Source organism: Pongo pygmaeus, chromosome 23 (assembly GCF_028885625.2).
Source record: "Pongo pygmaeus isolate AG05252 chromosome 23, NHGRI_mPonPyg2-v2.0_pri, whole genome shotgun sequence".
Classification (NCBI taxonomy): domain Eukaryota; kingdom Metazoa; phylum Chordata; class Mammalia; order Primates; family Hominidae; genus Pongo; species Pongo pygmaeus.
This window is the reverse complement of record NC_085931.1, coordinates 36,828,854-36,853,345: the sequence shown is the minus strand read 5'-3', so window position 1 is coordinate 36,853,345 and position 24,492 is coordinate 36,828,854. Positions and strand designations below refer to the sequence as shown.

Below are 24,492 nucleotides of genomic sequence, written 5' to 3'. Positions count from 1 at the left end.
GTTGGAGCTACAGACTTAGGCATCAGGGAGCAGTTCTTCTGAGACCAAAGAACAATGACACCACCATTTACTGCAGGCTATCTGCCAACCAATGGGCTGATTCATGAGCTCTCGATTCCTTACAAGGATGCTGGGAAGCTGGTACTAGTTTAGACCTATTTTCCAAATGAGTGAAGAGAGGTCAGAAAGCAGTGACATCTGTGAGGTCACACAGAGAGAGACTCTGACCTGGGGTGTAAGTGGCAAAGCCCAGGCCAGGGGCCAGGCCATGTTGATATCCCAGGTAGCAGAAGTGGCAGTGTCACAGACTTGGATGACGCTTACTACCCCGGGTGCTGGGGGTGAGCACACTGCCTACGTGACATCAGGGCCCACTGTGGAATTTCTGGAGTCGTATTGTAGGAAAGAGGCTCAAAGCCTGGCCAACATGGTGAAACCTTGTCTCTACTAAAAATACAAAAATTAGCCAAGATGGTGGCGGGCACCTGTAATCCCAGCTACTAGGAAGGCTAAGGCAGGTGAACTGCTTGAACCCAAGAGGCAGAGGTTGCAGTGAGCCAAGATCACACATTTCACTCCAGCCTGGGAGACAAGAGCAAAACCCCATCCAAAAAAAGAAAAAGAGAAGAAAGAAAGAAGGAAGGAAGGAAGGAAAGAAGGAAGGAAGGAAGGAAGGAAAAAAGAAAGGAAGAAAGGAAGGAAGGAAAGAAGGAAGGAAGGAAGGGAGGAAGGGAGGAAGAGAAACAGAAAGGAAGAAAGGAAGGAAGGAAAGAAAGAAAAAGAGAGATAAAGAGAGAAAAAGAGGGAGAGAGAAAGAGAGAAAGAGAAAGAAAGAAAAGAAAGAGGATGAAGCTGAGTAAGTACCTTCTGCTCCAGGCTGTACTGGGTTGGGGGATTTGAGAGGCATGGGGATGGTTGTCAACTTGTAGCATGTTAAATTGACTTTTAATGAGCATCTTCAGGATTTCTGTTTACTGCTGCATAATGAGGAAGACTTTGCTGTTATTACTTGAAATTAACCTTTTTGGATGCATCACTTACACATCATTGAAGAATAATGACTGATTTCTTCTTTTATAAAAATGTGCTTCATAAATGTATTATAAATTTTTAACACGGAACTCAGAAGATAATTTCATCTTTATTTTTCTTCATAGTACAGCTTGCTCCTGACAGTATATTCATTTTCTTGCTTATTGTCTGTCTCCCCAGCTAAGATATTCCCTGAAGAAAGGCAGGGTGACTCTGCCTGCTCACTAGAGCTTGGGTGTGGGGAACAGTGCCAGGCACTTAGAAGGTACTCAGCAAATACGGACTGAATAAATAATATTACTGGCACATGAAGAGAAGCACATGGAAACTCAAAGGTTCCAGGCTCTAAAATGTCCAGGAAACATCAATGCCAGGAAGGCAATGTGAATGTTCCCCCCGGCATTGATAATCTCTTCCTGACTTCCAGAATTACCTCTGTTTGTGGACCAAGCTGGGAGCTTGGGAAATATGTATCCTGTATGAATAGTAAATTATTCTGTATAATAATATTCATTCTGTATGAAAATTATTCTGTATGAATAATAAATAATAGATTAAGTGATAATAATTAATAATTAAATCACCACTTCCTTTTGCATTGTGTTACAGGCTGAATTGTGAACCCCTAAAACTCACGTGTTGAAGTTCTAACCCCCCATACCTTAGAATGTGACGGTGTTTGGAGATGGGACCTTTAAAAGGGTGATTAAAATCCCAGCACTTTGGGAGGCCAAGGCAGGTGGATCACCTGAGGTCGGGAGTTCAAGACCAGCCTGACCAACAGGGAGAAACCCTGTTTCTACTAAAAAAAATGCAAAATTAGCTGGGCCTGGTGGTGCATGTCTGTAATCCCAGCTACTCAGGAGGCTGAGGCAAGAGAATCGCTTGAACCCGGGAGGCAGAGGTTGCAGTGAGCTCAGATCACACCACTGCACTCCAGCCTGGGCCACAAGAGTGAAACTCCCATCTCAGAAAACAACAACAACAAAACAGGGTGATTAAAATCAGGCCATCAGGGTAGGCCCTGTTTCAATATGACTGCTTTTCTTATAAGAGAAAATTTGGAGAGAGACACCGGAGGTGCAGCCACATAGAAGACAGACCATGTGAAGACACAGCAAGAAAGCGACTATCTACAAGCCAAGGACAGAGGCCTTAGGAAAAACCACCCCTGCTGACACCTTGATTTCAGACTTCCTGCCTCCAGAAACATGAGGAAATAAATTTCTGTTGTTTAGGCCACCCAGGCTGTGGAATTTTGTTACAGCATCTCTAGCAAACTAATACAGTATGCTATACTTTCCCTTTCCCGGGTTTTATTAGAGTTTAGTAACTGTTGTTCCCATTACTGAGATGAGAAAACTGAGACCCAGCGAGGGAAGTGACTTAGCTGAGACTCCATGACTTGATGGATTTCACTGCAAAAACCTTTGGGAGAGCCTCGTGCAAGAGCCTGGGTCTTCTCCCATTCCTACCCCACACCTAAGTGTTGGCGAGCTTTTGGGTGGTGCCTCCTCTTTGCCGGGGCTTCTGACTCCGCAGAGGTCCTGGCTCCTTTCCCCGTGTGTCCCAGCACTCTTCAGTGACCCAGAGCCCTCCTGTGAATGGCAAGAGGTGGATGGTGGATTCACCAAGTGGGAGACTGTGTCTGCATCAGAGACAACAGGGTCCACTGTTCCACCAACGTGCTCCATCAGAGAGGCGGGAAAGTCTCCAGAGACGGTGAGGTCTCCAGTGAATTTCCCTCCTGCCCCATCCTCCTCCCTTGCCTCACTTCTACCCAGAGTCTCTAGTGAGGATGATCACAGATGAGAGCTCCTCTTTTTGGAGTGACCTTACCAGTTATTATGGGTTGAATCGTGTGCCCACTTCCCCAGCCCCACTCAAAAAATGTTGAAGTTCTAACCCGCAGTACTTCATAAAGTGAGTTAATTTAAAGGTAGGGTCTTTACAGGGTAACCAAGTTAAAATAAGGTCATTAGGGCAGACCCCATCCAATATAAAATGGGGAAATCTGGATACAGACATGAACAGAAGGTGAAATGAAGAGACACAGGGAGAAGACAGCCATCTACCAGCTAAGGAAACAGGCCCTCACAGCTCTCAGAAGGAATTTACCCAGCTGACCTCGAATTTGGACTTCAACCCTCCAGCTATGGTACTTTGTCACAGCAGCCCTAGCAAACACTAACACAGCAGTGATCCAAATGGGAATTCCCTCCCACGGGTGGGAGCTATGATTGGCTACACCAGAGGGGTCCTGGGGATGAAGACAAATTTGGGGTAGGATATGGAGTCTATACTAGTGGGAATTTAAATAAAGGCAGCATTTGCTACCTAAATGTGGGCACACATATGCTAGCTTCGCCTTGGTAAAAAGCGAATAAATTCAAGGTTCTTGAATGTTGATGTGGGTGCACATTTGTAGGATGCATATATATCAGTGTGTCGCATGCGTTCAGGGTGTGTGGGCTCATTTATTTGTTCTTTGGCTCATTCATTCATTCATCATTCATCAGTTTCTTGAATGCTTGTACACACTTATACATACACAGGATAGAGAAATGAATTGGCAAAGGAACATAATAGATAAGCATGGGGAGCACGGAGGAGGAGCATTTGTTTCAGTTTGATATATCAGGAAAGACTTCCTGGAGGAAGTGAGCTGAAACTGGCCAGGTGAAGAGGAGAAAGGTCATGGCATGTAGAAATGTAGGAAGAGAAATAGAAGTATACACCCCAAACTACACACAGTTTGGGTTGGTTCTATTCTTTCTAACAGTCCTACCCCTATCTGCACCCCATCAACACTCTGGAATCCCAGGTAGCAAGGCCATAGAGAAGGCACAGATGCCCAGGAGTCAACACTTTATTTTGTTCAGGCCAACCACACTGGGAGCCCAGCATCCCAGCAGGATATGCCTCTGTGGGCTCATCTCGCCTCTTGAGGGTGGCCATGCTGGCTGGCTCTGGCCACCAGGTAGGCCTGGCCAGTCTGTCTCCAAGTTATTGTAGAGTCGGGCAGTCTTCAAGGGCAGCTTCAAGGAGGCTGGAAGCAAACATAGGTCAGAGTTGATGAATGGGACAAAGGACGGGTAAGGTTTTTCTTTTTTTGGAGGCAGGGTCTCACTTTGTCACCCAGGCTAGCGTGCAGTGGTGCAATCATAGCTCACTGCAGCCTCCAGCTCCCGGGCTCAAGTGATCTTCCTGCTTCAGCCTCCCGAGTAGCTAGGATTACAGGTGCATGTCACTACACCCAGCTGATTTTTTATTTCTTGTAGAGGTGGGGTCTCACTATGTTGCCCAGGCTGGTCTCAAACTCCTGGCCTCAAGTGATCCTCCTGCCTCAGCCTCCCAAAGAACTGGGATTATGGGCATGAGCCACTCTGCCTGGCCAGAAGATGGGTACATTTTGATAGAGATGATGAATGGGGTGGAGGGCCTGGAATTCTGTATACCCAGGTGGCGTTACTGTAGCAACTCCACAGAAAGGGATGGCAGAGTGTAGGCGGCAGAAGGAGAACAAGTGGGGGAAAAAGTTGGACCTTTTTCCAAAGGTCCCAAAATTCCAAAGTAACCTGGCATTTACTGCATCCATGGGGTGCCATGCTCTATTCCAGGAATCTTTCATATTCTCATGACATCCACAGCGTTACTTTAGGTAGTTGGTATTCTTACCCGTTTTCCAACTGAGGACACAGGGGCTTGGTGAGACTATATCACTTGCCCAAGGTCCAATGGCTAGTTACAGGGCAGAACTGAGCTTTGGGGGGTCTTGCTTGGTTCCAAAGCCCACCATGCATTTGCATCGCTGGAGGTGCTGCATTGTATAGCTGAAAAACTAGCATCCTTGGAGAAGAAACTTGCTCAGGGTAGGGAAGGGGACTTGAGTTTAAAACGGAATGACAGAGACGAGATGTTCTGTGATGACTTCTGCTAAGGACTGTTCCCCTCGTGGATGTGTGCCCTTTACTTGGCCTTTGAAACTGCTTTCTGTGTCCCCGAGAGCATAATAATGTAAATGAATATCAGATCTTTACTCCGTAATTGAGAGCAAAGAGAAGGCCATGTTAAGTCAAATTAGTTTGCTCTGATATAGTCCAAATATGTCTCCGCGGAAGGGGCAATGGCTTTTTGACGGGCTGAGGCTGTCTCTCGAAGAAATAGAGGATGTGTGGCTCATTTGGGTCAAGAAGGCCTGGGGGTTGCAGCAGGTGCACCCTGAGAGCCGTGTGCAATCGCTCCACTATCTGAGCCTTGAGCTGCAGCGAGTTCTGAGATTCAGTGACTGGGAGATTTACGAAGCCTCATAGGCTATCAGGCAGCTCTAATTTCACTCATGAAGATGCCTGGAATGTGTCCCTAGGGAAAACTTTTAAAGATAAATGTAGGGATTCTAGAGCTGGAAACCCAATTATGCCCTGGTGATTCTGTACAAGTGACTTTAATCTTTCTGATCCTCAGTCTGTCAACCTGGTAAATGGGAATAAATAATATTCACCACCGCTTGGGGATATCAGGAGTACTAAATGACTGTCTGATGTGTCCACTCAATAAATGTAAGCCTTGGTTAGCAATGAATTCCTCTTCTTTTTTTTTTTTTTTTTTTTGAGACGGAGTCTCGCTCTGTTGCCCAGGCTGGAGTGCAGTGGCGAGATCTCGGCTCACTGCAAGCTCTGCCTCCCGGGTTCATGCCATTCTCCTGCCTCAACCTCCCGAGCAGCTGGGACTACAGGCACCCACTACCACGCTCTGCTATTTTTTTGTATTTTTAGTGGAGACGGGGTTTCACCGTGTTAGCCAGGATGGTCTCAATCTCCTGACCTTGTGATCCGCCTGCCTTGGCCTCCCAAAGTGCTGGGATCACAGGTGTGAGCCACCGCACCCGGCCTGAATTCCTCTTCTTACCTTCACTCCAGATGAGTGGCAGGATGAGTGCTAGGAGGAGGAGGAAGGGCAGCAAGTAGTTACTTCTCCTGCATTGTTGCTCTATGATTTTTGTACTTGCTCCCTCCCCCTTCAACCTAGGGCCTCAGTTTCTCTCCATATGTAATGCAAGTGGACACCACTATTCTGAAGGTCTCTTCCAACTTGGCCCTTTGCATGTCTGTGATCCCACCATGGATCTTCCCTCATTATGTGGACAGAACGCCATCACAGCTCCTTCAAACCCAGGTGGAATGACATTAAGAAAAGAAAATGACAGTAGGGCGAGGAAACTTTAAACATCTGGCACCTTCTTTTTTTTTTTTCTGAGACAGAGTTTCGCTCTTGTTGCCCAGGCTGGAGTGCGGTGGTGGCGCCCTCAGCTCACTGCAACCTCTGCCTCCCTGGTTCAAGCGATTATCCTGCCTCAGCCTCCTGAGTAGCTGGGATTACAGGTGCCCATCAAGACACCCGGCTAATTTTTTGTATTTTTAGTAGAGACGAGGTTTCACCCTGTTGGCCAGTCTGGTCTCGAACTCCTGACCTTAGGTGATCCACCCGCCTCGGCCTCCCAAAGTGCTGGGATTACAGGCATTAGCCACCATGCCCAGTCACATCCGGCACCTCCTTTAGCGTCATCCCACAGGAACCTCTTACTTTCTGATGTGTCTGCATTTCAAAGTACAAGGAAATAGAGGTACCCAGCAGAGGGCTTCTGAAAAGCTTTGCATCCAGCAACACATGACTTCAGCTAAAACCTCTAAAAATCTTGGTCTCTAGAGAAATCGGTTGTGGCATTAAGGACAGTAGTGACACCTGCCCTCCCCAAGGCTACAAGGTGAACTCTCATTCCCCAAGAATAGCCCCAGCCTGTTGCTTTTACCTGAACTGGCTCCTACTTCTGGAGATATTTTTTCATTATGCTCGCAACATCGTCGTCTTTCCTCCCCGTCTCTGGCTTTCTGTGCTCAGGGGACATTTGCTCACCACCGTCACCCGCAAGTCGTGGGATTCCTGGTCGACTTTTGATGCTGTCAGCACTTTTGAAGGACACGATGGAGCTGGAGGATGAGGACGAGTCGGACAGGTGAGCAGGATCCTCCTTGGGCTCCGGGCTCTTCTTCAAAATGGTCTTGATCCCCGAGAGAAAGGAACGGTCAGCCTCTTCCGTCTCAAAGTGGATGCTTGAACGCTGTGAACGGTCTTGCCCACCTTTGGCTGCTCTGGCCAAGGATGTAGGCGTCTGGGGCTTCCGGATAGCTGGGAGGAAGTCATCGAAGTCCACTTTGGTCTTGCGTTCGTAGTCGAGGCTTGGGAGTTTCCAGCTGAACGGGTCACTGCCTAGAGGTTCCTCCATCAGGTGGGCGAACTGGCGGTTCTGGAAAACAAGCGGCTCCTTTCCAAGGTCTGGACAGCCCACATCATCCACAGAGGACTCCAGACACCGCCTCCGAGGACGCAGTGTGGGCGACAACAGCATGTCCCTGGGTGTGGTCGGAGAGCTCAGTTTTCTCCCCATGCTCGATCTGGATTCTAAGAGGGACTCGCAGGAACTGAATCGGGTCTTCGCCTTTTCGGGGAGTAGGGTTGTGCCCCCAGCACCGTCTGAAGAGATGCATTTGAGGCTGGTGGACCTCAAGAGACCACCAGCGGCCCCTTCGATTTCCAGGGGTGACTTTGCCCCAACCCTCAGCGAGAGGTTTCCCTCGTCACTGCCAGCCCTGCCCCTCCTTAGTGTGGAAGCCCCAGTCGTCTGGTAAATGGGGAGAGTGGGCCAGTCCTCCAGGCCCAGCGTGGACCCCTGGCCTCTCTGGGCTCTCTTCCTCCGGAGCCCTTCCACGAACTCTGAGAGGGCCGCTGAAGGACTGGGCAGCTTTTCCCTCGACAGCGGGGATGTGTTTGTACTCCGAGAAGCCAGGGGAGAGGCAGCAGCTTCTAATCTCTCTGTGGACTTTCTCTGGACGGCAAGCCCTTCGCCGTCCCCAAAATGACAGTACTTTTGCCGGCGGACAAAGTGGGGAGAAACAGGCTTGTCTCCCGAGGTCTTGCTGCGGACATCGGTGGACCGGGCTCTGCTCAGTGCCAGTGCCGACTGGGTCCTCTCAGTGTCCCCAGCCTCCTCGTTTATCCTGTGCCAAGAAGAAAAATGCAGTCTGTAGAGATTGTGCAATTCATACAATTTGTGCAATCGGTGTGAGAGCCCCTAAGCACAGGCACTAATATTATTTTTCTTTGGAAATACCATCCCTACCGCACTCTCAAATGAACCATATGATTTAATGTGCAAATTCAAGCGATGTAAATGATTTCTTGTTGCTTTCTGAATGCAATTTCTGTCTATAATTAAACCCAGTTAAGTACATTTGAGTAGATTAAAACTGCAGCTAGGATGGATGAATTAGATTTATGAGGCATCATATCTGACATGATAGGACCTATCATCCCAGAGCTTACTGTGAAATAAGTAGTTTGCTTCTTCAAGACCGGAAGGGGACATGCAGTGGGCTGTTTGTTTATTTGGGGCCAAGCCCAGAGGACAGTCCCACCAAGTGGGGCTTCTGAGAGTCAAGACCCAAACATGTGTTTCCACGGGATGCCCCATGACATCCCTGATTGTTTCATGGGGTGACGGTGTAGGTAAAATCTTTTTCCCCCAAAAGGGAAAGATTCACATGAAATCAACTTAAAACCAAGACTATACACAAGAGGACAGACGGTTTCTATTCTGGGACTACACCAGACGTGGCTTTTATGCAGAGGGAGTTTGTGGCAGCAGCGCCAAAAACACTTTGCCTCTGAAAAGTAGGAGCCTCACAGTGGGACCAAATTATAGACTGTAAAATAAATGGCATCATTCAAAGGAGAGAGACTGGAGTCCATCAACCTTTCCTTTAATAAATAAAATCTATTTGTCCTCTCTCTAAGAGAAACAACCCCATTCCCTCCCCCAACCAAAGTTATAATTTATTTTTTAAAAAAGTAAAAAAGTTGCCAAATGTCAGAGTGCTGGCATTGCAGATAAAACCACTGTGGGCTCAGGCCTGAAGAGATGCTGAGGGCAGTGCACACGCGGGTTTCCAATCATGGGGTCCCTGCCTCTGCGTGCTTTGTTGCTGGAACTGTAACAATCAGAACGATTGTAGGATTTGGAACTCTGTGTATAAAGGGTGACTGAGATTCTGCTACAAGACTTTGAGGAAGACTTCTTGCTTACCCAGTTGGGTAACACCACTTCCACTCCTGATCACACAGGACAGTTTAGGAGAAATAGAACTGACCACAATGACCCAATGGGCTTTTGAATCTGGGAAGGAAGCCAAGCCAAAGCTCCCTTGAGGTGATGCCATGGAAGGCACAGGAGGGAATGGCTGGGGTAGGAGAGCAGTGTCTTTCCCAGGGAAATAGGTGGGGGCTGAAATAGATCAATGTTTGTCTCCCCCGAAAATTAATATGTTGACACCTAATCCTCAATGTGATGATATTAGGAGGTGGGGCTTTTGGGAGGTGATTGGGTCACCAGGGTGGGGCCCTTGTGAATGAGATTAGTGCCCTTACAAAAGAGGCCCCAGAGGGCTCCCTCCGCACTTCCACTGTGTGATGACACAGTGAGATGGCCATCTATGAATCAGACAACAAATCTAACTGCCAGCACCTTGATCTTAGATTTCCCAGCCTCTAGAACTATGAGAAATACATTTCTGTTGTTTATAAGCCACCCAGTCTATGGTGTTTTTGTTATAGCAGCCAGAAGAGACTGAGACAGGCACCTAGACCCTGCCTTCCTGAGCGCCACTGAGGACAGAGCTTCAATGATCCCACAAACCTATCTCCTCCAGGTCTGGCAGGAGCTCCCCAGGCTGGGAGCCTGTGTGAGGTCGCCATGGCAATGATGGGCCCGGCTATAGGGCTTCATGAGGACAAGGCATAGAGCTGGCTGTGATCATCTGCCTCTCCTTACTCCCCATGTCAGATGGGTGGAGGAGGGTTGCAGTAGCGGTCTGGTGACAGTAAGACCTGGGTGTCAAGGTGGCAATGTGGAGGAGCTACCTCCTTTCTCTCTCTGACCATCATCCTCAGTCCTTCTCCTGTGTGATCAGGCTTGCTATTCCCACCCTCTTGCTCACCCTGCTCCAGGACGCTGGTCTCCTGGGACAGGCCAAGCCCTCCCTGCTTCTAGGTCTTGCATGAGTGGTTCTACCTGGAGTACTCCCTCCACTCCCTGACCCCTAGTCATGGTGCCTTCCTCCTGGGGCAGCTGGGACAGTGAAAGAAATGCCCTTGATACTGTCTCTGGCACCTAATTACCCAAATAATGGTTAGTGGTTATGATGAATAATTTATAACCAATAATAAATGGTTATTAATCATTAATAATTAAAGGCAATCATTATTACTACTATTTAATTTCTGAATCTCCAGAACCCAACCCCACACTGGACTCAATAAAAGCCTCAATTGAAGTTCAAAGAGGGATGCACAGAAGAATGAATGGGCAAGTGCCCTTCTGTCTCACTGTAAGAAGAAAGGTTGGTTCCTATGTGCTAAAACAAAAGCCACACGTTTGCCCAGAGCAGCTCCCTCCTTTCCTATTTCTTGTCTGTTCCCATCATAGCTGGACATGGGCTGGAAGAGGAGATGGAGGGCTCCTTTGTGATTCCCTAAAGGCGTATTTGTCAACTTCATTGCTTTGGAATCCCTCCCTGAATACACAGCAAGATGGCATTCACACGCCTGTATTTTTTTTTTCTTCCTTACTTTTTATTAATAAACAGCTTGGAGCTGCCAGGGGCAGTGGGCTGCCGCAGAACTGACAAAAGTCATTTCCATCCTGTCCTGGCCCCGAAAGGAGGCGGGTGTGATGAATGAATGTCTTGGATGCTCTGTCTCATCCATCGCCTGCCACGTGAGGAGGGCAACATTGAGGGCTCCTGTCACTGAATCTCCCAGGACTCTGCCATTCTGCTCAACCTAGCTCCCACTGCCACTGCTGGCTGCAGACGCCAGGGCAGGGCATGAAAACGGAGGGTGAAGAAGTCCCAGGAGAAGAAGGAGGAGGAGGAGGAGGGAGGAGGAGGATGAGCCAAAAACATAGGGGGGAAAAAGGCATAAAAGTAGGAGGAAGGAGAATCACAGACCACAAGTCTGAACTGACAGTGTCTTGCTGACTCTCATTTCTGTACCTCTGGAACTGGCACTGAGCCCAGTATGTAGTAGATGCTCAGCAAATGCTGTCGAATTCAATCAAGGTAGATGAGAAAGAAGAGGTAGTCAGGATGAGAAAAGTGGAGGGAGGGCAAAGAAATGTGGGAAGAAGAGAAGGAAGGCTAGAGCATGAAAGAAGAGGAGGCAGTTTAAACAGGAAAGAAGTTGAAATGAGATGGAGAGAAAGAGGAAGGAGACCCAGAAGGGTGGTGGTGATGGAGAAGAAGGAAGGAGACTTAGGCAAAAGCAAGAAGGAGAGAGGGGAACATTGCAGAGGCCTTTCAGGCCAGCAACTAAGGATCTGCCATCTTTGGCTTTAACAAAAAGGCGAGATAGGCTGGGATCCATGGCGAAGTAGCCAGCTGCCCAGAAATGGGGATCTGGAGGTCACAGTCTATGAGTGCTGGCAATCAGGTACAGAGGCCATAGGTTTGCTGGGCCCAAGCCAGGAAGGTTCCCAGCTATGCTGGCACAGGGGAAGATCCACTCGCCTTCCCTGGGGCCCTTGAGGAGCAATGCCTTCTACAAGGCATGGAAGCCAAAATGTCCCAGCACAGCCACTCAGGCCCAGCCTGGCTGTCATGGGGTCTGATGTCTTGAGATTGGAGTGAGCTAAGTCCTACCTTTCTGAAATGGTCTGGTGCCTTTGAAACCTCAGCTGGTGAGCTTAAAACAGGAATACAAGCTACGTAGTGTAGACTCCTGGGGGGCTGGAGAGGAGAAGTAGGAGTCGAGTGAGGAGAGAGAAGGAAGAGAGGGCAAGAAGGAAGGAAAGAAAGAAGCTGCCCACGGCCAAGTGCTTCTTCCTGGCTTTCCCATGCAGAAATCCACCTACGTCTCTGCAAGTGCTTTTTCTATTTCCTGTCTGCACCACCTCTCAAGGTATAAAGTTCCTTGCATCCACTCCTTTCTGTATAGAGACTGAAGAATTTAATCTGAATTCAGATGCCGTTTTGTAGGCTTTGGGATAAGGATCCCAAGTTCTGCTGAGTGAGGCTGGATGATCATCCCCATTCCTGTCCCACTTCAAACACATCCTGTCTGACTTCATCCGGGGACCAGTAGGAGTCTTTTTTTTTTTTTTTTTTTTTCTAGCTGTCCTCACAGGACCAGGTCGGTGTGGCTCAGATGGAACTCTCCATCATCATCATGATGGAGAGATGTCAGATAATCAACATGTTACCGTGCCTGCTTCCCAGAGCCTGGACCAGAGAGAGGGATGATGTATAGAAGGCTCTCAGAGTCACTATGAGACAGGATAGGCAGGGGCACTGTTACTCTTCAAGGAGAGGCTCCAGAAAAGCCTTGGAGACTTCTGCTGCCTGCTCTGTAGTCTGTCCAAAAAGGAATATCCTTCTGGTATACCTGCTATGGGAAAGAGCCAGAGGGTAAGCATCCAGCCACAAAGATGCCGGGGCTGGTTCTATAACTTAGTGGATGAAATAATCATTGGTCACAACAGCTACCCCTGACTAGATACCTACCGTGCGCCAGGTGCTGTGCTGGATACCAGGAATATAGGAGACAGCAAACGGATGGCTCCTGCCCTCATAGCCACCCTGAGAGATAGGGATTATGACCTCCAGGCACAGAGAGGCTGAGTAACCTCTGCAAGCACACACAGCTGGCAACCAAGTCTGGTTTCACCACTCACTAGCCATGTGACCTGGGGACCATTGCCTAACTTCTCTAACCCTCAGCTTCCTTAGCTGAAAAATGGGGGAAACCAGATTGGCCTTGCAATCCTGTGGAGATAAGAACTCCATGAGGGCAGGATTTTTATCCATTGTATTTACTGCTACCAGTGTCTATAGAACAATGTCTTAGGACACAGTAGGTGCTCAATGAATTTGTGTTGAGTGAGTGAGGGAAGCACCAGGGCCCTAACACATTGTAGGTGCTCCATAAACATGTGTTGGATACATGAGTGAATTGCCAGTCCTCGGGCACATAGTAGGTGCTCAATAAAATGTATGTTCAAGTTATGAATCATGCTGCAGTGCTTGTCACATAGTAGGTTCCAATAAATACTGGACTAATTAAATGAATTGATGAATAAGGGTATTTATATGAAAATGCTGTAAGTATGGGTTGCTTCAAGTTATAGAAGTTTATTAGGTAAACTAGGACATGAAAACTCAGGAATACTGAAATTTCCACTCTTTCTAACCCGCAAGGCTAAAAGCAAAAAAAGAGCTTCAGATGCAGAGAGACCTGAGTTCAAATCCCAGCTCTGTCTATTCCAAGCCAGGTATTTTTTATTTTCTTTTTTTGGGGGGCGGACGGAGTCTTGCTCTATTGCCCAGGCTGGAGAGCAGTGGCACGATCATGGCTCACTGCAAACTCTGCCTCCAGGGTTCAAGTGATTCTCTTGCCTCAGCCTCCTGAGTAGCTGGGATTACAGGTGCACACCACCATGCCAGGCTAATTTTTGTATTTTTAGTAGAGATAGGGTTTCACCATGTTGGTCAGGATGGTCTCAAACTCCTGACCTCAAGTGATCCACCCACCTTGGCCTCCCAAAGTGTTGGGATTACAGGCGTGAGCCACGGCACCCGGGCCCCCAGGTATCTTTTGCAGCCTGAACTTGCACAGGTGTAAGAGTGAGAATGACACTGCCCTAGGTCCCAGGGTCTTGTTAGAAATGAGAGATGATGCATGCCATATGCATATTCAGTATTTAAGAGTGGAAGCCACTTCTACCTCCATTACCCCCAGTACTACCAATGAGGCAAAAGACACTACAGTTAAACTTTCATACATTACTTATTTATCTCAAAGTTAATCCTTTGACATAACAGTATAACATAAATTTTAAAATCTTAACACTTGTCTGATTGCTTTTAATGACCTCTTTCATCAGTGCTAGAGAAGTCCCCAGATTGAGGATAGATGTTCAAGAGTAAACAATTCCTATGTATGAGCCTACTGTGAACAGCACAGAGAAGGGAAGTGGAGACTGAAGTGGTTGGTCCAGCTTCAGAACAAGCTAGTATCTGAGACAGTGTCTCCTGCTTGGACCATACCCCTTCCCCTTTCAGATTATCTTATGAATGGGGCCCCATCATTTTATCTCTTGTGCCGACCACAGAAGCAGATGCTCCATGAAAACTGGTGAAGAACAAAAGAAGGAGGCACCTATATCTGCATGTATCGTATGCAGCATCTCATCAAGCTAAGAAGCATCACCCCATCAACATCAGAGGCATCATCCCATCTTGCAAATGAGGAAACTGAGGCTCAGTGGTGAGAAACCATTTGCTCAAGGCCATACTGCTAAGTGGCAGGGCCTGCATTTGAACCCTGGTGTGCCAGATCTGAATCCCATTCTTCTTCTTCCACTACATCACACACCTACTGGGCAGAAGGCTGACGGGAAACTCAACCAGTTGAGCTTACATCTACATGTACATATTTTTCAAAATCCACTGCGATGTAATGAACCAAGAAAGTCCAAGTCAAGGAGATGCTGGATTTACTGTTATTAGACTTAATCACACAGCAAAACAAACAAAACATAATTCCCAGGTCTTGAGTGTGGTCAGAGCCTGGGCCAGTTGTAGCTACAGGAAACTCAATGCAGATTTAATGACACCGTGAATCATCCCCCAAAGTGTGCTGCCACCCCCCATTCTTCATCCACTCCCTGAAATTAAAGAGGAAATTAAAAACATATTGATGTTCTTTAATACTGGTGAGGCCTGAGATAGGAAACCAGATGCTCTTTGAAGATGACCTGAATATTTGGTAACTGAGTCCAAAATAACAACGCAGAGTCTGTAACAAAAGTTGACATGGCACCCAGGACTATGCATTATGCAGGGAACGGGAGGCACTTATTAAGCCACTGTGGTGTGCAGGTAAATACCACATCATTAGAGTTATCATGTATTATGCCTTTAGGCTTTGCAGACTTTACTCAAGTTTATGCTCACAACAGTCCTCTAAAGCAGATATTGCAACCTTCCCAAGTCAGAACTGAGGCTCAGAATCAGTAATTTGTCATATAATAAGTGGGAGAACATGGATTTAAACCAAGGAGTCCTACCCCAGGCCCATGGCTCCCAACTGCTCTACTATACTGCCCTTTATCGTCCCATTTTATAAATGAGGAAGCTGAGGCTAAGACAGGCAAATGGGCTTGCTGAGAAGGAGCAGAGCTGAGACTCCCACCCTGGTCTGTCTGTCTACCTATAATGTTCTGAGCACATAGCGGCAGAAGTTGGGCTGCCCTCCCCTCCTGGGGAGAGCAGTGTAGGTGTTGAGTCTGGAAAAAAACCATGGAGAAGGGTCAGCAATGCAAGAAATTCCAAAGAAACTGTGAAGCACAGACTATAAACGCAGCAAGAGATTGGCAAGGGAGACAGCCGTCAGTACTGGTGCCTGGGTGCACAGCCTTCCTTTCTTTTTTTTGAGATGAAGTTTCATTCCTGTCACCCAGGCTGGAGTGCAATGGCGCAATCTCGGCTCACCGCAACCTCTACCTCCCAGGTTCAAGCAATTCTCCTGCCTCAGCCTCCCAAGCAGCTGGGATTACAGGTGCTCGCCACCACCACATCCAGCTAATTTTTGTATTTTTAGTAGAGATGTGGTTTCACCATGTTGGCCAGGCTGGTCTCCAACTCCTGACCCCAAGTGATCCGCCCACCTCAGCCTCCCGAAGTGGTGAGATTATGGGCGTGAGCAACCACGCCTGGCCATGCACAGCCTTTCTTGACGAGGTGGGTTGAGACAGGCTTTAGAAGAAGGGCAGGATTTCAATGGCAGCGATGGCTCAAGAAAGACACTCCGAGCAAGAGCAGAAGATTCCTCCTATTGATTCTTAGCTTATTCAATCTGCAAAACCCTTGACAAGCAAGGGCTGATATCTAAATTGCACAGGCAAGAAAACTGAGGCTTAGGAAGCTCCCCCACCCCTAGCTGATAGGGAAGTTCAAAGCAAGGAGGATGCTGGGGTTTGGGGGAAGGACAGCCAAGGAAGCAGGGAAGTGAGGAGGAGGTGACATTAGCAGCAATCTGTCCCCATGCTGTCCCCATGCCTGGCCACTCCTGACATGGGGAATAGAGTCAGGAAACAGACACAGTGAATATCCTACATTCCTTACAATATGGCAGTTTTTATGAGACAAGGTCGCTCTCAAGGCTTGCTTGCTGTTCTCTCTGATGCTTAAGGTCGGGGCCGAGTCTTTGACAATTTTACAAACCAATCCGTCGAGCTGCCCTGAGTGGACACCTGCCTGCATGCCTTCTGTGGCTCAGCAGAATTTGCCTTGACTTCACCTACACATTCTTACTGGCTACCAGGGACTAAGTCAGTGATTTTTGCATAGAGTTGCCCATTCAAGTCACCCCTGGAACTCTACACCCCCACCCCCCGCAAAAAAAAAAAAAAACAGTTAAATTGGAGCTGGGTGGTGATTTAAAAGAGATGGAGCAGTAATGCAAGATGTTAATAATAAGAAAAACAGAACAGGGAAAAAGGATATATGGGAGCTCTCTATGCTTTCTGCTCTTTTTGTGAAAACCTAAAACTGCTCAAAAGTAAAAAGTCTATTATTTTTCTTAAAAGAGACTAAAGAAGCATAATCAAATATAATGAGTATCCTTAATAGAATCATTCTTTGAATCTTAGCATCATGCAATATATCTTTGTAGCACACCTGCACATGTACCCCCTGCTTTTAAAAATTAAATTTGAAAAATAAATAAATAAGGGGATAAGATAAAACTACAGTGATACAGGACAGTTTTAGGATAATTGGGTAATATAAAAGTTGAGATCTTAGATAATGTTATGGATTTGTTAATTTTCCTAAGTGCGATAGTGATACGTTAGAAAATGTCCTTCTTAGAAGAAAGATGCGAAATTATTTAAGGAGAGCTGTTGTGATGTTGTCAACTTGTCTTCATAAGGGGAAGGAAAGGAAAGGAGAAGGAAGAGGAGGAAGGAGGAGAGAGTAGGGGAGGGAGGGAGGAAGGAAGGAAGGAAGGAGGACAATGTGTTTAAACATAGACGTAGAGGAGGAGCTAAAGATAGAAATAAAGTCAATGTGGAAAATTCTAACAACTATCAAAGCAGAAGCTAATAGTTGATAGTGTCCTCTGTTGTTAACAAATTTAAAAAAAGAAGGAAGAAAGAAAAAGGAAGGAAGGAGCAAGGGAAGGAAAGAAGGAGGGAGGGAGGGAAGGAGGGGAGGGAGGGAGGGGAAGGGAGGAAAGAAGGAAGGAAGGAAGAAAGGAAGGGAGGGAGGGAGGGAAGGAGGGAGGGAGAGGGAGAGAGAGGAAGGAAGGAAGGAACGAAGGAAGGAAGAAAGGAAGGAAGGAAGGAAATTAGCCTAATAAAAAAGAATTAGGAGGGAGTCAGAGAGGAAGGAACTGACACTCTGCAGTTGATTCTGATAAACCATTATTCTATATTTAAAGAAAAAACAGACAAACAAACATTTTCACTCACCCTTTCATGTTCAGCCCAACTGTAGCTTCCCCCAGGAAGCCTTTCCGCCCTCTGGCCTGGGTTGGGGCCTCTCCTGGCTCCCACAGCCTTCTGTGTCACCCTCTGTACTGTTGTTGTCTATTTACTTATTTGTATCTCCCAGCAAGACTGGGAGATACTGGAGTTTCTGGGGTAGACCATGTCTTTCTTCTATGAATCCCCAGAATCAGGACTGCCTCAAAGAAAGCTTATAGAATAGAAAGAATGAAGGAATGGAGGAACAGAAAGATGGGGGATTGTGGAACTGCAGAAAGAATGTGCAAAGGGCTGCCTCACCTGGGCTGAATAATTCAGAACCCAGTATCCCCACTCACCAGTCAGTCACATCCACTTCTCCTGGCTGAAAAACAAGATTCAAAACCCACTTCCAGTACACAATCTAAAGTGAGTTCTCCATATTTCTAACACCAAGCCAAGAGCCTTGTTTCATTTCTACAGGATGTGATCAATTTCTAGGATATCAAATTGAGAGGGAGCTGCGGGCCTCATCTGGTTTGAACCCCTCATTCTACACCTAGAGAAACAGAGAAGGGACTAGAACTTCCCAAGTCACACTCTGATGAGATGGTGCAAGAACTGGCTCTACAACTCGAGTCTTTTACCTTCTGCTACAATTTTCACAATGTTTTGAAGAACATAATTCTAGATTTGTAGAGAAATTAAAATCTACTTGGCTTGTAGATTCAATTTGGATTCAACATATTTAAGTGACTTTAATGCATCCCTTCACTTTCCATGCAGAGACATTTTCTCACCAGAGTATGGTGAAATGGCAATAGTGACAGAAAATCTCAGACTAATTCATAAAAGCACCCATGAAGGTGCAGCTTTAACTGAATGGAAATTATGCATCCATTAATATTTCCTTGCGTCCACCCTGAATCATTTACTGAGTGTCATGAAGACAGATGCTGTCAATGCAGAGATGAATAGTGCTTGTCTTCAAGTAACTTACATTCTAGAGGGGGTGGTAGATGCGCTAAGTTAGGACTGGAAGAAAATATAAGTGAAAGTTCATGTTTCCCTAGGTGTAGAAAGTAAGAAAAAAAACTTTTATTTTAAGTTCAGGGGTACATGTGCAGGTTTGTTATATAGGTAAACTCATGTCACAGGGGTTTGTTGTACAGATTATTTCATCACCCAGGAATTAAGTCTAGTACCCACTAGTTATTTTTTCTGATCGTCTCCCTCCTCCCACCCTCCACCCTCTGATAGGCCCCAGTGTGTGTTGTTCCCCTCTATGTGTCCATGTGCTGTCATAATTTAGCTCCCACTTATAAGTGAGACGATGTGGTATTTGATTTTCTGTTCCTGTATTAGTTTGCTAAGGATAATGGCCTCCAGCTCCATTCATGTCCCTGCAAAGGACATGATCTCATTCTTTTTTATGGCTGCATAGTATTCCATAGCATATATGTACCACATTTTCTTTATCCAGTCTACCATTGATGGGCTTTTAAGTTGATTCCATGTCTTTGCTATTGTGAATGGTGCTGTGATGAACCATACATATGCATGTGTCTTTATGGTAAAACAATTTATATTCCTTTGGGTATATACCCAGTAATGGGATTGCTGGGTCAAATGGTTTTTCTGCTTTTGGTCTCTAAGGAATCACCATGCTGTTTTCTACAATGGTCAAGATGGATTAAATACTTAAATGTAAAAGCCAAAACTATAAAAACTCTGGAAGACAACCTAAGCAATACCATTCTGGACACAGGAACACGCAAAGATTTCATGACGAAGATGCCAAAAGCAATTGTAACCAAAGCAAAAATTGACAAAAGGGATCAAATTAAACTAAAGAGCTGCTGTACAGCAAAAGAGACTATCAACAGGGTGAACAGACAACCTACAGAATGGGAGAAAATATTTGCAAACTATGCATGTGACAAAGGTCTAATATCCAGCATCCATAAGGAACTTAAACAAATGTACAAGAAAAAAAAAACCATTAAAAAGTGAGCAAAGGACACGCACAGACACTTTTAAAAAGAAGGCATACATGTCACCAACAAGCATATGTAAAGAAGCTCAACATCACTGATCATTAGAAATGCAAAGCAAAACCACAATGAGATACCAACTCACACCAGTTAGAATGGCTATTATTAAAAAGTCAAAAAAAGACAGGTGCTGGTGAGGTTGCAGAGAAAAAGGAATGCTTATACACTGTTGGTGGAAGTGTACATTAGAAAAAAAAAATGTTTATTTATGTAAGAGAATAAAAGCCTAGCTCAGCACTCAGCTTCCAGATGTAATAGCTTGCACCAGCGCTACTAGCTTGCACCAGCGCTACTTGGAAAGCCAGAAAAGTAGAATTCAAATTTAAGGACAGTGGAAAGCCATCAAAGCAGCCAGGACTCAAAAGGCCAAATCCTGGAAAGAGGGAAATACACTGAAGGTGAATACAGTATGATGTGGCACTTTCCCTGAGAGTCATTTGCTGACCTGAAAGAAGAATTAATGTGGAGAACTTATACTTCCAGATGCTATATTGGTTCAAGGATGGACACATAGAAAAGTGAAATAGAATAGACAGACGTATATACATAAGATCACTTGATTTATGACAAATTTATACTGTTGTGTAATGTGGACAGTATCATTTCTCTAAAATGTATGTGCTAGACCAACTCGATATCTATATGGAAAAGAGTGAGCCCTACCTCACACCACAAATAAGTATTAATTCATGATGCATTGTATATCTAGATATAAAAGGTAAATCAATACAATGTCTACAAAAAATAAGAAAATACTGCATGATTTCAAAGTAGGCAAATAATTTTTCAACAGTATATAAAGAGTACCAACCATAAAGGAAAACATTATAAACTGGGTTACATTAAAATTAAGAACTTTTCTTATAAAAATAAACCATTAAGAGAGTGAAAAAGGTAAGTGACTGAGTGGAAGAAAACCCACATACCTTATAAAGGGCATGCATTTAGAATAAATAAAGGACTACAGATCAATACAAAAGAGATGGATAACCAAAGAAGAATAAAAATAATGGACAAAAGACTTTCTCAGACACTTCATTAAAGAGGATATTCAAATGAAGATATAAGCATATAAAAAGGTTTATTTACCAGGGAAATGTGAGTGAAGACAAAAATCTGAAACTACTAACACCTATTAGAATAGCTAATTTTTTAAATAACAAAACCAGGCGTTGGCAAGGATTTAGAGCAACCAGAACATTCATTCACTGCTGATGGTTACATAATTGGAATGACTGTTTTGACAGTATTTACCAAAGCTGAAAACACACCTAGCAATTCTACTGCTGAGTATACGCCCAACAGAAATCTGTATATTCATGCAACAAAAGATGTGTACAAGATTGTTCACAGTAATACTATTCATAATCATGGGAAACCACAAACAACCTGTCTATTAATAATAGAATAAATTAATTATTACTCTATGTTCACACAATGGCATATTATTGACTATGGTTTCTCAGTGGTGGTATAATTGCCATTTTGGACCCAATAATTCTATGTGGCCTGTCCTGTGCATTGTAAGATATTTGGCAACATCGCTGAACTCTACCCATTGGATGCCAGTAGCATGACAGCCAAAAATGTCTCCAGACATTGCCAGCTGTCCCCTGTTGAGGTGGGTAGTGGTGCAGAAGGGCCTCCAGTTGAGAACCACTGATATAGACTATAGAGCAATGAAAATAAATGAATTACTGCTACATGCAATAGTGTAGACGCATCTTGAAAACATAATATCGAAAGAAAGAGGCCAGACACAAAAGAGGACATATTGGATGCTTCCATTTACACAGTTCAAAAAGGGGCATATCTAATATACAGTGTTAGAAGTCAGGATGGTGGGTATCTTTGAGGAAGGAGGAGGTTGGTGGCTTGAATGGGCACAAGGAAGTTGTAGGGGCACTGTAATGGTCCAGTCTTGATTTTGTTAGTAATTACAAATTAATTAGGTATGATCAATTTTTTGAAAATTTCCTCAAGATCCACTTTCCTGTATATATATTTCAATGGTAAATTTGTGTAACAAAACCTTAGCTTAATCAGAGAACCACAGATTTTAAAAGAATGTTCTGAACCATCAATGATGTATCCAAATAGTTTTCTACAAACTTGCAGCTTAGGTGAGCCTCAAATTTTCTAAAAGGTCCACAGACCTACCATCCAAGACCTCGAGTTCTAGACAGGAAACAGCCTTCCTTCCTATAAATACCTGTCTGAGAGGGATTTGGGTCCTAAGGATAAATCCTATGTCTACATTCAGACTTCACCTGGTTTCACTTGCTCAGGCCTTTGGTCCATGGTTAATGTGTTTGCATTTAATATTTCTGTGCATTCAGTTTCAAAATCTTTTCCACTAATCTTCCTAATACTGATAAAACTAAAAAGACTCCTTATGTCCTAGGAAGACACAAAACCATATTCATGAGAGGCCCATTCATTAAGTATTTCCAGGATGGATTAAAATTATCCTGAGCTCCAGTTCTAAGAATGCTGAGACCAGTAAATAAATGTATTATTGAAATAAGATTAGCATCAGATGCTTAACCCACTTTGGGAACGAGCTGTTTTTAAGTACCATTTATTCACATATCCATAATTAATGAACTAATTACAAACGAGTCTTATCTCATCATTTAAGCAGCCCTCACATGACCCATCTTTGGCTTCCTGTCTGTAGTAGAGTAATTGCCCTTCTTTGAAAGTAACACAACTTTTTGTTTTAAGACACTACTGTGTAATTTAGACGTTTTTACTTATTCAAGCCAGCCTTATCCCAAATAAAAACAAACAGGGCTGGTGGTAGGGTCTGGATCTTTCCTTTTAAACCAAGAACTGCAAGCCAAGAGTTTGGGGCTGCAAATGTTTACAGAAAGCAAATTTTCCCCTGCAAAAAGGAAAAGTTGTAATGCCATCTTTTAGCCAAACGAAAAGCAGTTGTGTTAAATCGGCACCAAAGCAAATGATACATACAACAGTAATTAGCAAAGATTACACAGTAATTAAAATCACGATGATTATGTGAGTGAGAATAATTTATACAATAATCTCCATGCTCACATTGCAATATGGTACAAGTCCAATAGCAACAGTAGAAAGCCAGGGTTGGTAATAAATTCAAAGCACAGCATCACTAATTATGTGGTGATAGATTGGCCATTGAAATTTAGGGATAAATAAAGTCTCTGATCAGGAGACACCATTTCAGTTGGATTTCCCAAGGTTACTGAATGGGGACCCCAAACACTCTAATATGTTTCCTTCCTCCCTACCATTCTTTCTCTTCATAGTCTTGCCCATTCCTGTAGTTCATTCAGCTTCCCCCTTGGTGGAAAATATTTTCTATGCTTATAGTTTTCATCTACCAAGTTTCATTCTCCTGCTTCAGGTAAGGCCCTTCATTGTCCTTTGGGGAACCCCTCCTCCCTTCATGTTCTCATGGTTTGGTGGGAATTTCCAAGAGCCAGGTAAGAAGACCGATTTAGGCCAAAGGTAAGAGGCTCCTTCAGTCCCCTTGTCCATTCTGACTGGTTCAGGCTCACTCAGGCTTGCATTTTTTGTGAAACTGTGAAGAAGAGAGAAATTCTCTTTACTACTGGACTCAGAATGGTGCAGGCATGAGTTTGGAGCTGTTGGCCGCCATCTTGTTGCCCCAGAAAGAAACCAACATAGAAGACAGCAGAGCAGAGAGGTTGGTGGGGAACCAAATCCCCACGATCATTTTTGAATTCCTGGATCTAGTAATGCCTGAAGCAAGATTTTCCTTTTTGGTTTCCCAGCTACAGGAAATAACAAATGCTCCTTCTTACTCTGGCCAGGTTGACGGGTTTTATGTCACCTACACTCATAAGAATCCTAACATTACGCAGAGGTTTCTTGGTATCTCCTTAGGGCTCCAGGTCAGAGTTTAAAAAGCTTCTGGACAATTCTCTTTGGATGTCCCCAAACACATGAAGTTTAACATATTTAAAATTGAGCTCACCAAAACTCCACTTTCACTGCCAAGAAGTTTTATGTTGTGCTCATGGTTTTCTGCTGTGAGTTTAGTCCACTTCTGCAATCTCTGGTATGTGGAGCACCCAGTCCTAGTTTTCCCTAGTCCTGCCTGTCAGCATCCATGCCTTTGGCACAGCAGCATCCCCTGACCTGCTCTGGAATGAGGGACAGAGGATGGAAGGGAGTTTCTGCTTATTAAACACCAGCTTGGTGGCAGGCCTTCCAATGAGCACTCTAGAGTGCTAATTTGCTACAGTTGTTAATTCTTCAGCTCTGCAAAGGGAATATTATTAAAGTCTATTTAATGGTGGAGGGGCTGAGACTTGGAGACTGTAACTTGCTCATAGTCAGGAACTAGTAAAGGAGCGGTTGTATTAGAAAACAGATCTACCCTTTACTTTCTTGAAGTGTGTTTTCCAGGCCCGCTGGTCAGGCCCTGCCTGTTGAACTCTCTGGGCCCACCACATGCTTCTGCCCTCAATCTGCACTCTTGGACCATTGCTGTAGGCAATGAGGAGCCACTGAAACCAGATTTTCCTTTTAGAGGAATCAAACTGGCTAAAGTATAGAGGATGGACCAAAGGAAGGTGGTGTTGAAAGGTCTTTGCGAGAGTCTAGGAGCACAATTATGGTAGCTTGACTTAAAGGTGTTGGCAGTGGGGGATGGAGAGAAGCAGAAAGAGTATTTGTTTGGGTGGGGGGTAGAATACAAGACTTATGGATTCGTTGAATATGCGGATGAGAGAGGGGAATGATAACCTAAGATAACAAGGCCTCCAACGTGGTGCTTCATGAATGACAGAACCACTCAGTGATCCTGATAACACAGGGCTG

General features: G+C 45.1%; 1 protein-coding gene across 5 annotated transcripts in view; it reads right to left on the bottom strand.

Annotated features, from left to right (window-relative positions):
- MYO18B (myosin XVIIIB) overlaps positions 1 to 24,492 on the bottom strand; it is a 318,984-nt gene that overhangs the window by 24,101 nt on the left and 270,391 nt on the right. For 3 of the 5 annotated variants that reach the window (XM_054469703.2, XM_054469704.2, XM_054469705.2), the window contains 2 exons: positions 6,842 to 8,087; positions 3,864 to 4,081 (listed from right to left, as the gene is read on the bottom strand). In XM_054469703.2, coding sequence (XP_054325678.2) covers positions 6,854 to 8,087 — 1,234 coding nt within the window. In that variant the 3' untranslated portion in view covers positions 3,864 to 4,081; positions 6,842 to 6,853. Of the gene's footprint in view, positions 1 to 1,128; positions 4,082 to 6,841; positions 8,088 to 24,492 lie in introns of those variants that run through there. The other 2 variants (XM_054469701.2, XM_054469702.2) reach the window with 2 other exon arrangements.